This window comes from Balaenoptera acutorostrata, chromosome 1, assembly GCF_949987535.1.
Source record: "Balaenoptera acutorostrata chromosome 1, mBalAcu1.1, whole genome shotgun sequence".
Classification (NCBI taxonomy): Eukaryota; Metazoa; Chordata; class Mammalia; order Artiodactyla; family Balaenopteridae; genus Balaenoptera; species Balaenoptera acutorostrata.
In genome coordinates, this window is record NC_080064.1 from 71,409,292 (window position 1) to 71,423,336 (window position 14,045).

General features: G+C 35.0%; 1 protein-coding gene across 1 annotated transcript; it reads left to right on the top strand.

Annotated features, from left to right (window-relative positions):
• Positions 1–1,910: 1,910 nt before the first annotated feature.
• LOC114236798 (ATP synthase subunit epsilon, mitochondrial-like) lies at positions 1,911–3,197 on the top strand. Its single transcript, XM_028164639.1, has 2 exons — positions 1,911–1,925; positions 3,015–3,197. Exons 1-2 carry the CDS (start codon positions 1,911–1,913, stop codon positions 3,195–3,197), a joined length of 198 nt encoding a protein of 65 aa, XP_028020440.1.
• The last annotated feature ends 10,848 nt before the right edge of the window (positions 3,198–14,045 follow it).

Genomic DNA, 14,045 nt, shown 5'->3' on the forward strand with positions numbered 1-14,045 from the left:
GTTTCTTAAAACTTTAAACCTACTCAATGGTCTGACCCAGGTTCTGTATTCACTGGAAAAGTGAAAACATATGTCCACACAAAGACTTATACGTAAATGTTCACTGCAGCTTCATTTATAATAGCCAAAAACTGAAACCAACTAAATGTCCATCAACAGGTGAATGGAAAACAAATTGTCATGTATCTGTACACTGAAATAACACTCAGCAATAAAATGGAATTAACTATTGATACGTGAGACAGCACAGATGAATCTCACAGTAATTATGTTGAGATAAAGAACGAGGCCAAAATAAAAAAGAGAATAAGTACTGCCTGATTCAATTTATATGAAGTTCTAGAAAATGCAAACTATTCTACAGTCACAGATCAATGGTTGTCTTAGGTAGGGGGACAGGGAAGGAGACACACAAAGGAAACAGAAGGCACAAAGAAATTTTTGAGGTTGATGAATATGTTATTATGGTGATTGTGGTGGTGGTTTTACATGTATATACATATGTCAAAATTTATCAGCTAATGCTTTATATATGTGCATTTTAATGCATATCAATTATACTTCAGTAAAACTATAATTAAAAAAGAAACTTTATATTCAGAGTGTCAGTTAATTATTAGCTTTAAATGCTGTATTTGTAGAGAGCAAGATAAGGTTTGGACCAAAGAAGAAAAATACGTTTTTTGAAGTCCTGTGAAGTGGAATTACAGCTGAAAAATCAGAAAATATTGAAAATGAAAATAAATGATGTTGTAAGAGGAAGGTATGGATAATAGAAGATAGTTGTTGAAAAATAATGGTGAAAGAATAAAGAGGGAACAAAGGGCATGCAGATTTCATCTGTTCGTTCATTAGGGAATTGACTGAAATCCTTAAATTCCTCACCTGAAAATGGAATAATACCTACACTATACTTTTTGTTAAAATTAGTTAACATGACTATTTAACATCTCTGTTACATTATAATCAGGAAAAGCACATGTTATCAACATCTAACATGAATGTGCCCTTTATATAAAAACATATATTTGTTATTTTATGTATTTGTTTACTGGTTTATACAGGTCAACTATTATGAATATTTACCTTGTTTAGGGTTATATTTATAAATTAAATTAACTTTAATGGTAAAAGGGTTTATTTTTGTGAGAGACTATGTGTTTCAAGGCTCTTTATCATGCAAAAAAGTGAATTTTAAATAGTTTCACTAATTCTTCTCCTATTTGTTAACCTTAAAAGTAGTTTCCTTCAATGAAGTGCTAAGAACCTAGAATCACATTTTATCAGTTAGACAGTCACTAGATTATTAAACACATTGCTATCAGAACTATTTTATAATATATTCAACTACTGCTTCCACTATCTGAGCTTTGCCTCAACATTCATATCCCTCTGATTCTCCTAACCAGTGTATTCCTTATTATGAAGCAAAGGATACAGTCAGTGTGGTTGCATAAATATTCAATAAACAAATAAGATCAATGACATCTTGCACTAAAATGGAAATAAAATACTGGCATATATGAAATAAGGTGGCAATTACACCTTAATAACAGAGAAACAAACACTTTACACTTTTACACAAGACAATACAATTCATTCATTCATTCATCAAATATATTTCAGTCACTAACTAGATAGACACTTGAGATAAATCAGAGGGGTGGGGGGAAGAACAACCTGATTTGAAGTTTATATTTTAATAGACTGAGGCTAACTAAACGAGATAGATAGATGAGAGATAGATAGACACATAGATATATAGATAGATAGATAGATAGATAGATAGATAGATAGATAGGTAGGGAGAGAGATAGATACAGTATTCTAGAAGGTCATATATTCTGTAGGAAAAAAAATTGAACAAGAAGAAGGGAACCAAGGGGGCAAGCAAGGAGTTGGAGGTTGAAATGTTGAATAGGATGGTAAGGTAAGCCCCAATGAGAAAATGACAAGTGAGTAAAATCTTGATGTTAGGGATTTAGCCTTATGGATATTCAGACAGATAGAGTGCAAAGTTTCTAAGGCTCCTGCAGCCTTCACTGAGAGCAAAGAGACCAGATGGCTGGAGAGGAGGGAGTTGGGGAGAATAGTAGGTGGAAAAGTCAGAGAGGTTCAGGGCAAGATTGGGTAGAACTTTGTGTGCCATTGGCTTTTTACTCAGTGAAATAGGAGCTGTTAATTATTTTGAAAAAGGAGGATGTGGACTAATTTCCATTTTAAGAAAATGATTCTGGCTGCACTAGAGTAAATAGAACTCAAGGGTAGAGGAATGGAAGCAGGAAGTCACGAGGCTATTGTAATAATCCAAATGAGAGTGAAGAAGTCTGAGACCATAGTGAATGCAATGAGAAGTTGGATTCTGAATACACTTTGGATATAGAGATGGATAGGATATGGGGAAAGATCAGAATTAAGGATAAATCCACAGGTTATAGCCCAAGAGACTACAGCAGGATAGAGATGTTATTAATTGAGATGTGGATGACTTTGGACGGATCAGGTTTTGGTGGGCAAACATCAAGAAAGCCAACACATGGAAACTTCCATTCTATCAAGTCAGTGCTAAATGCCTTGCACAGGACCAGTTGACAGGTATATAAGAGTGAACAAAACATAGTATCAGCCCCCCTGAGAATTAACAGCCAAGTGGGCCGATTAATAAACAGATTGGGCACTCTCCATCTAAAATGAAATTGTCTATGAGGGGCTAATGCCTACCTTCTCTAACATCACCAAATATTGGAATATGAAAACATAAAGGGTAAAAATGTGAGTTAAGTTTCAAACAAATTAGATCTCTTGACCCGATCGGCAGCATACTTATGAAACTAATGGAATTCATTACTAATATTAAACAATAAAAAAGTATAACATGAAATTAACACACTAAATTTCCCCAAGTGCTTTATAGCCTTTATTTTATATATTCAAGTATTACTGCAAGCTAACAATATCATTTCCCAAGGTAGGCTGCACACTGAGCTGACTTTGACCTCATCTTTGCGATTCAGCGGGAGGGACTCCACTCTCACAACATCACGGTGGCATATTGGCGACAGGTTGGACTCAGCTACCTCGGGTGCTCCCAGATCTGTGCAAAAGCAGTGAGAGATGCACTGAACACAGAATTCAAAGCAAATGCCGAGAAGACTTCTGGCAGCAGCATAACAGTTGTAAAAGTCAAAAAGGAATAATCTGCCCTGATTTAACTTGAATGCTACATTTTCAAGGTGAAGATGTGTGGGCACATGTTATGGCAGATTGAAAACGATCTCACTTCATGGGGGAAAAAAATACCTGTCTTTTTCATAGATTGGCATTGCCAATAATTTGAAGTAAGGCTCAAAAAATATATCATTTCCCATATGTTTAAATAAATGTATGATACAAGAAAACATAATAAATGAAATTAAGACTTTGAGAAAATATTCCTCTCTTCGATGTTGATCAAGCTTTGCAGCCATATCTGTTTTCTGAAAACCTTAGACTGAATGAACTATGGGTTTGACAACAACTACTATTTTCTAAAACGTAACATTTTTTTATATTATGGAAGAAATCCAAGTTTATAATCATATTTTGGAATGTAAGAAAAACACAAAAGTACTCCAAAACAGGAAAAATAATGTTTAATCTCTTCTTTCAGAGTTAACCTCTGCTAATATTTTGGTGTTTGTCCTAAGGTAACATATGTAAAAATGCATATTTTCAAGTAAATATAAACATACATACACACTTATGTTAACAATTATCAATTTCCCTCAGAGATGATTTGGAATAAAAGAAAGATATATGTTATATACACTACTATGTATAAAATAGATAACTAATGAGAACCTACTGTATAGCACAGGGAACTCTACTCAATGCTCTGTGGTGACCTAAATGGAAAGGAAATCTAAGCAAAAGTATATATGTATACGTATAACTGATTCACTTTGCTGCATAGCAGAAACTAACACAACATTGTAAAGCAACCATACTCCAATAAAAATTAATTAAAAAAAAGAAAGTTATATGTGTTAGACCACATACTGATTAAAAAAGGTGATTGTTAAGGTAAAAAGAAAATAGACAAATGTTTGTTATTTTCAAAAACACATTTTAAGGAAGAGTATATCTCTAAAATATAAAAAAAGGTAATAGTCAAAATAATATTCAACAAATGATATTCACTAGACGAATATTTTATTTTCTTACAAAATTTTGACACACATACTATGCATCAAGTGAAAGAAAATTCAGTGCTCTCTCTATATATCTTATTAGCATTGACTTTTTACATAAGATCTTAAAATGTATACTTTACATTGACAATGTCATTTCTCCTAATTAAAATGCTATGGTTAATGTGTGTGTGTGTGTGCACATATGTTTATCCACTTGTTAAGTACTTCTTTCAGTCACTGGTATAATGCTAAGTGAAGAATGACACAAAATGATATTCATAACAGCAAACATTATACAGAGCTTATGTGCCTAGCTCTCTTCTATATGCTTTCCTATTTATCAACTATTGTGAACCTCACAACACATCAGTGAGCTAAATATGATTGCTACCACCACTTTACTAATGAGGAGAAATGAGTCACAAAGAGATGGAGTGTTTCAGCATAGCTTACCCTATAGTCACACAGATAGGAGGTGGCACTGGTTTTCACACCCTGGCTGTTGGGCTTTAGAATTTGTGTCCTTAACGGCTATACTCTGCTGCTTCATGTAGTTTCAGCCCATCAATTTCTGTTTTATTACATGAATAGGTATTTTTTAATTATATTGGATAAGTATATATATAATTGCAAATAATCACCATTACTCTCAACTTAAAAAGCCTAATTTTTAGTCTAAATGTTCTCTGGGAACTTTTTTTCAGGCAACTTATATTTACCAATTTCATTTTACAATTATTCATCAAATTTACATTTCTAATTTTTTCATAAGGTCCCAGAAACTTTTCTCAGATTTTAGTACCCCCTGTTATTTTCCATTGTTTATATAACCATGTTTTTCCCCCTCAGGCTTGTAAAATAGGTTATTTGTAATTCAGCTTTTCTAGTAGTAATTAACAAGTCACTGTATTAGCTGATCTGGTTCTATTGTGTTTCTTAAAAGACTGCTATGTGCTTAACACTATACTTGATATTGAAATAAATCAAAGGCATGGATCTTTCCCTGGAAGTATTTACAGTTTAGTTGAAAAATAGATAGCTTACCTTCACAAAGCAAAACTGTCTATACCAGCGTTTCTCAGCTTCTTTTCATGAAACACACAGTGATTTCACCAGGCTGGACATTCCAATGAGTAGATATTGTGGATGATACACAATTCCTAATTTACTCACTAAAACTTTCACATTCTTTAAGTTTATATATATATGTGTGTGTGTGTGTATATATATATATATATATATATATATATATATATGTATGTATATATACATATATGTATAAAATAAAGTTCTCCACATATTAGTGAATGAGAGCATTATGAGTACAAAAATAAATTTGAATCTCCCCAAATAATTTTTTTCTTCTTAAAGTATATCATTTTTAAGCTTTCCTGATTTTGTTATTAGTAAGAAGTTACTTGCAACTATTGACATCTTGGTTTAGAATAATATTTTTCATCTCATATAGTCTTTGAGGACTTAAATAGTGCTGGAAGGCTTAATTGAGAAGATGGGGTTTGAAGGATGTGTATCATTGGTATTCAACTTTTAAATTACATTATATTTTTACGTTACTATGGACTTTTACTTAAATGAATCATTCTCCTTGAATTCTGTTGTTTGCCTAAGGAACATTAAAACAACTTGTATTCAGTTTCACCAAGATCCTCTACTGAAGTGGTTATATAGTTCTGTATTCAAAATTGTATTGTATTGAATTGAATTAGTGTTTTTATCAACATAGCCTAGAAACATCTTTAACTCTTCTGATGAGGACAAATACCTCACTGAAAAATATACCGGTGTTTATTTTGCCACATACAAAGAGTCAAATATACCTCCCCCTCTCTGTTCCCTGTGTCTTATCTCTCAACATGGCCAAAGAGTCTTACTTTCTATTGACAAGCAATTATTAACACCAGAAAACAATTTTAAGATAGTTTTCACTAAGAAGCACTCAACTATTTTTTAATAATCTCAACAGTTAAAAAATGTGTGTATCCTAATTAGCACAATGCTAAATAACACATTTATTTCTTATTATAGAGCAAGCATTTGAAAATTACAATTTCCACAAAACCACCTTTTCTAATAAAATAAAATATTTTACTGTAATATTTTAATATTTCAGCAAATAGTTAGAACATCTAAAGATTTTATGTCTATACCAAATTTTTCTTTAAGCATATTTAGCAGTTTATGTCCAAAGGCAAACCTAAAAACCCAACCAGATAAGGTCTACAGGCTCTTCTTTCTGCAATGATTTAAAATCTGATTATGAAATATTTTATTGGCAGTTGCATAAGTGACTAAGGCAGTGTTTCTCAGCTGTTTTGTGTTAATGGAACATTTTCTAATTGTAGAATTTTCAGTGGATTTCTTGAAGGAATTGAAATATTTAAAGAATACTACAGAAGGCAACACTGATTATCATGCAGTACAATCACCACAATCACTGAACAGTAACTGGTGCTGTGTTGTACAGAGCACTTCCTCAGGATGGACTTCAGCTCGTGTCCTTGTTTGAACGGTCCCTGACCTGCCTGTTTTTTATGTCCTCAGGGCAGCCATTGAATTTTGATCTTTCTTCCTACAGGGGATCCGTGTTACATAACCCTCTTCCTTCTCATTCCCAATCAGTTATACCCTTCTGATGGCTGACTTATACCCATAGTATCTTTTTACTTTCAGTTGTAGTATAAGTGCATTTTAAACGTTGATCAATTTTGACAACATATTCATTAAATATTGTGGCTTTTGAACTAAGATATAACCTAAGGAATACACTGCTTTCTTAAACAGAGCTTTGTGGACAATTACAGTTCACTCTATAAACATATCCAAAGTCTGAATGTAATTGGAATGTCACTCATAGATCTATTTTCTGATACCCTAATTAACTTTACTTTTTACCCAGTTTAAGTTTTTCAGTGTTGAAACCTAATGACCAGATGACAGATTATATCATGGCTAATACTTCCATAAATTTGTAAACTTGTGATATAAAGACTTGGATTCTAATTTACTAGAAAATAAGCCTTTGATCTTGGTGCTATGCTGGGCAGGGCTCCAGTCTTAAAATTTATGTAAGCCTCTATAAATGATTTGAGGATAATAAAACACAGTTTCAAATTTTCATGAGAGTCATAGGAAACCAACAAGAACAAAAGGTTTCTGTAATTCTTAATCATCCTACTTATAAGATTATATCCAAAATCAATATTGTCTTTTCATTATTAATGCAGAATATATATTTTAAAAATAAGGAAGTAGTGCAGTTTTATTCCTCAGTAGTCCCAGTCTCTTTACTTCGTGTTTTTATTGGCAGCAGGTAACGTAATAGTTTCAATTATATCTGGGGCAGTTAGAAATTATACCACAATTTTAGGTTAATGTTTTTTAATTCATCTCAATAAATAGTTTTTAAGTGTCTCTCACATAAAATCTAGGTATAAAATATTACATAGAATAAAATGGTGGAAAAAAAAACTCTCTTCTCTAGGACCTAAAGGTATTGTGTGGGCTTTAGGCCTAAATGATAAAGCAAAGTTAGAATGCATGCTATTTATATTTATAGCTAAATTTCACATGATTGACTTAAAATTAAACTTCTTATATGTCAATCATGATTATATGAGGATAATATCAATTGCAATTGTATCAGCAGTGACTTATGAAGATAAATCTCTCATATTACCAGAAGATAATATTAAGTCTTCCTGAGAGGAGCAGGGCTACCTTCATGAAGGTGGAATAATTTATGGTAGGCATGGAAAAAGGATTTCCAATTATGGAAGCAAGAACAAAAGGAGTAGAAGTGGGAAAGTATAGGGCATCTTATAAAATAAGTAGTTCACTTTTACTAGAGATGATAATACATGCAGTGTAGAAAAAGAGACTTTACCATTATGTTAAAGAACTATTATTCCCATTCTTGAATTTAAATTTGGAAACAAAAATTGGTATTTAATTCCATAGACAATGGAAATCTGATTAAGTTTGAAAAAGAGCATGGTAGTGTTACAGTTGTGGTTAGAAACATAATTAGCCCAGTAATAATAAATATGCATTTCTAGAGTAAGGAGGTATAGCTGTCCAGATCTGCCAAGAGATTATTTTAATGATCCAGAAGAGAATTAATGAAGGCTTGAACCAATCTGGTGTCAGTAAGATTGGAAAGAAAGGAATGGCTTTTTGTACAAATGGAAGAGATAGAATCTAAAGACAAGTACCTAAATGATGTGAAGATTTAAAGATAACCCTGAGGCACTTGTAATGTGTAGCTGAGAGAATTCTGCTAATATTACAGAACCGAGGAAGTCGGGAGCAGGAACAGGTTGTGGGAAGAAGATGGGATGAATTTATATGAAGGGCTGACAAGGTATCCAGGTAGAGTTATGGAGAAAACTTTTGGAAATGCAGATCTGAAGCTCTAGAGGGAGATGGTTAGCAGTTAGATTCAGGAGTGATCTCAGCAATGGTCTTGTTCAATCTATACCAACCTACTTACTTCCAAGCCTTGATTCAGTATTTCATAACATTTTTTCAGTCAAACATTTATTACAGGGTTGTCCACACATTTTCCTCGTAGGATTTTTAACTGCTATTTAAAATGGAAATTACATAATCTCTCTTAGTTCTGTGAATGTTGTAATATCTTTGTTTGTGATCTTAAAATAGAGAAAATACGACCCCTTTCTCAAGTCACTGGGAGCTTTGGGGATTATGTGATTCTTAGGAACATGTTTTGTGCTCCTGTCCTCAGCCCCTAGCATAGGTAGTTGGTTCTGAGCAGGCTATTTAATGTATTTCCTAATTTATCAAATGTAAGTGGTAACCTTCACCTTGCTTATCTCATAAATGTGCATTATTATAAATGAGACAAGATGAAAGCATTACACAAATGTAAGGGGTGATTATTATGTTCTCCCTCCACCTCTATCTTGCATCCCCACATGAAAAATTCAGCCAACTGGATGGCGGTGACAGTATATGCCCGCTGCCAGGCCTCACACAGGCTATGCTCAGGGTTCAGTAGATTAGGACATAGACATGATGGGTAGATAGGAGGCATGATATTATTGGGCTTGTGGTCTTGGGCTGTGAGACTGGGCAAAGGAACAGTCACATGTCCCTCAGTTTACTCCTCGATAGAACTGAGATGATGATAGAACCTCTTCGTTAGGTGTTGCGACTTCTAAGTGCTCAGAAATATTACCTATAGACTATTATTGTAATGGGTTCAAATTTGCAGTCTCAAAGTTGGATTTGCAAAAATGCAGTATTTATTTCCTTAAAAAATTAAAGTTAACATAGCTCTGCAGCCTTTAAGCCAGCTATTGGCAAATTTCTTATCAGTTCAAGGTAACAGTCACACCTGGTTTTAAAATGAATTCAATTCAGAATTTTGACTCAGTTAAAGTTTTTATACCTGTTGCTTTTGCAGTTCCTCATCTCTGATGCTTAATTATAGTCCAGGAATCAGGTCAGGGGAGTCTGGTCCACATGCCCACATGTTGTCCTCTTTTCTTGCTGTTCTCCACTGTTGTATAACATGTTAATCTCATACCCATCATTGTGCACTGGCATCTGCTGCTGACAGCCATGATCCTTGTGGCCTCCAGTTAAGCAGTTCATGTAGTGTGTCCTCATTATACTCACCTCTATTTCTGGCTAAGTTATGCAACAGTAACAAATAATACCCAAGTCACAATAACGTATAACAACAAAGATTTATTTCTCCTTTGCGCTGCATAGTCATTGAAGGTCATGGCAGCTCCACTCAATGTCAGTCTTTATTACAGGATAGTCTGAAGGAGTGGCTCCTGTCAAGGACTTGGCTGATCTTGTAGTAGAGGGATGGTGGAGCCACATAATGGATCATAAAGATTCTGCCAGAAAGTGCTCATATTACTTCCATTTGCATCTCATTGACCAGAGGAAGTCACAGGGCCAAGTCTGATTTCAGTGGTGGCAGAACTACAATGTTCTACCAAGGAGGAACAGTAAATATTTTTAAATAATGGAATCTAGTCCAACACACAAGGCTTCTTTGGGGCCCCCAGGTCACTCTCTGGCATATCCATTTCCCTCTCAGGCAGCCACATGCACTTTTCACAAGTATCTCTATACCAAGGAGAGGTGAGCAGGACACTAAGTGTGCCCTCAGTTACATCAGCCTGGACACACCAGAGTGCAGACTTCCAGCTCTGGGAGGAGATACACAGCAACCTAATGTCAGATAAACAGATACTTTTAAAGCTCAGTTTCTAATACAGTTCTGAACATAGTAAATACTCTGACAGACCTCCTCCTAACATTTGCAAGCCCTGAGGCAAGAATACACATGGAGGCTCCCATATCATATGTCTAAATATTTAAAGGTTATGACATGTTATGAAACTATTGTATAAAATATGCTCTAGCGTTCCACCTTGACAAACAAATCTTTATTAAAACTGGGAAGGCTAGTTCCTCATCAGAACATAACAGAGTAGAATGAATCTGCCCAATCCCAGGACCCAGGCCCACTTTGATGGGCCCTTTCTTTTCACCTCCAGCTGTCTGCCACACTCAAAGAGACCTTACACCCATACATCAGGATATTCCAGCCAGCCGTTCCATGTTTATCTACATCCTCAATATCTAGGGTGGAATTCACCAGCAATCACTTGTTCTGCTTTTAGGAAGGCAGACTTCGGAAGAAGACTCACACAGGCCTTGGAAACAATCTCAGTGACATTTGGGCTGGAAATTTAGGGACCCCAGAATGTGTAGAATGATCTAGAAGGGAGTATATGGGTATGGATGAGCACATACCTTTGGAACTTAGGACCCCTCACCTATGGGGAGGAACATAGCCAGAGGAGGGCCAAAGTGGGGCCCTTTAAATACATGGCATGGGATGGGGTACCCTCTCTATCCCTCTCTCAGGATGCCAAGTCAAAGTAAACTTTATAGTGTATAAGCATAAATTACATCTATATCAAAGTGTATTTTTACATATTTATGTATGTCAGTAATAGAATCTAATCATTAAAAAGATTCTAACAGATCATGTTTTAAGGCTATCTGCTCTTCTCATTTTTGTTAAGCTGCAGGCGCTGATTCCAGTATAATCAGCCGCACCTAATTTCTGAGCAAAACTGATCCAGTCAAGGATCATTTAAACAACCCTGTCCATTTTACAAAATACCTATTTCTTTCTTTTTTTTTTTTTTTAAAGTTTTTTTTTAATAGCTACTTTATTTATTTATTTATTGATTGATTGATTGATTGATTGATTGATTTTAGCTGTGTTGGGTCTTCGTTTCGTGCGAGGGCTTTCTCTAGTTGCAGCAAGCGGGGGCCACTCTTCATCGTGGTGCAGGGACCACTCTTCATCGCGGTGCGCGGGCCTCTCACTATCGCGGCCCCTCCCGTTGCGGGGCACAGGCTCCAGACGCGCAGGCTCAGCAGTTGTGGCTCACGGGCCCAGTTGCTCTGCGGCACGTGGGATCTTCCCAGACCAGGGCTCGAACCCGTGTCCCCTGCATTAGCAGGCAGATTCTCAACCACTGCGCCACCAGGGAAGCCCCAAAATACCTATTTCTTTTGGGAAAGAATTCCCTAAAATATTCTTGTAAGTAATTGTCTTCTTTAATATTTTTAAAAGACAGCATTATTTCCAAAAGTGTGTATTCTTTTAAGACCTCTATATCTACTATGTAAAGTAATAGGTATTTGTCTTTGCAATTAACTCAACACAAATTCTGACTTTTGTCCAAGAACATGATACTAATTTATCAGCAGGATGTCTATGTCAGTGTTATTGATCACTAGAAACTTGCCTGCCTTCCTTGGTATGATCCCTTTTCTGTGAGAAAAGAGATGCCTTTCGTACACAGTTGGCCAAAATTCAAGGGCCATGCCGATGGCCAGACAAATAGGTTTTGCTCTAGGTGAAATTAAATGAGACTCCAACTGTGGCCTCACTAATACCCAAACTTCAAGTTTCCTGCTTCCAGTATGATCACTACATACAATTGGCTTAAATGAATCAGTGGCATTTATGATGAGGCTGGTAAGTCTTCCTTAGAAAAACACAGAGTGAAAACTCTTCACAAATGTGAGTTATAATTCTGCATGGGTATAAGAATACCCTTTTTTTTTCAGCTTGTCACTCTCTACAAAGGCAGTGTTTTAAAAAGTTGCCAATTTGTTTTATTGTATGTGTATTTAACTTTTTTGATTCTCAAATGGGTAAAACATGCAACAGAAATTCCTACATGTAACCAAGCTGAAACAAGAAAGACAATTACTTTTCCCTAATGAAATGTTCTATTTCCTTAGTTTGCTGTTTCATTAATTTCTCAACTTCATTTTATGCTGAGCTAGATTTCAGTAGTTTTCCCTGAACACAACTTGAACAAAAGATGTTTAGATTCATTCAAAAAAATTATTGTGTATCTATGGTGTGAGAGGCACTTTCCTATGAGCTGGGTAATGGTAAAAGACGATCCAGATTTGTACTGTCACAGAACTTTCATTTTAGACCTGGAGTGAGGACAGATTAAAACAGGCAAAAAAAAAATAAACAAGAATTAAAATAGTGATAATTATGACCAAAAATATAGAAATGTTTCTGTGACAGAGAACGATTAGGGGAAATATAACCTGTAGAGAGCTCTTTCTGAAAAGATAAGATTTGAACTGAGAACTTCTTTATGAGAAAGACGAAATAATGACTGTGAACATCTGGAGGAAAACTCAGCTACAAGTAACCATCAAGGACAACAGTCCAAAAAAAGGACCAGTTTGGTGTGTTCCAGGATTGGAAAGGAAGTCATTGTAATGGGAGCTTAATGAACAAAGGAAAGAGTAATAGAAAATGAGGAAGGCCCAATATCCAGGGGTCAAATTAATTTCAGTATCCTAGAGTATTGTAAGGTAAATTCTATTTTATTTTTAGTAGGGAGTCACCGGAAGGTTTTCAGCTAAAAAGTAATGTGATATAACATATAATTTTAGGAGATTACTTTGGTTGCTGATTGTAGAAGGTGTCAATATTTTGGGTCAGGGTATGAAGTTGTGGATGATAGGGTAGAAAAGAGTGAAAGCAGGGAATCAATTAAGAGACCATAATAGTTTGCAGCCTGGATCCCTGACTTTAGACATTTCCATATAGAAAAAACATGACATCATCTAAACTCTTTGGTCACTCACTCTTCTTCTTGGCCTTTCACAATTTGTATCCCCCTTATTTCTTTGTCTCTCTTCCCCTTTATCTAAGATATGAAGTCTCTTATACTTCCTGCAAACATTCAGAGCTCCACCTCTGACCCCCTATGTAGAGGAATGTGCAGAATTCTCCTCTGGTGAAGATACCATGGCATGTAGTCATTGCACTTAGAGTTACCAGACCCTGATATCCAGATGAATGATAGCAGTATTTATAGAAGCTAGTCATTATTTTTCAGAAGTTGCTAAATATTCATAAATATATCTATGATCCCATAATTTTAGATAATAGGCAGATGTATTTTGTTTTTGCCTCTTTCTGGCTTAGTTATTATAAGTTCTTAAACTGTAAGTGATGAGAAAAACAACTTCATGAATGTGGAAATTCTTTCAAGCTATGAAAAAGCAAAAAATCTATTTTTTTCTTATTTTTTTCCCCAAGTTATTGGATGCTGGTAGATGAGCAACATGAAGAGGATTAGAAACATGCATGGTATTCTATTTAGTTTCCTGTTCTTATCATACATGTCTAGTCTAATTTCTGGAACATCACTTTTGTTGTCAGTTATTAATCTTTCTGAGGTGGAACACTTAGTGGTTTTGGTTCAGTCAACAACTTCCCTGGTATTAAAATGCTCTCTAAATGCAGTGACT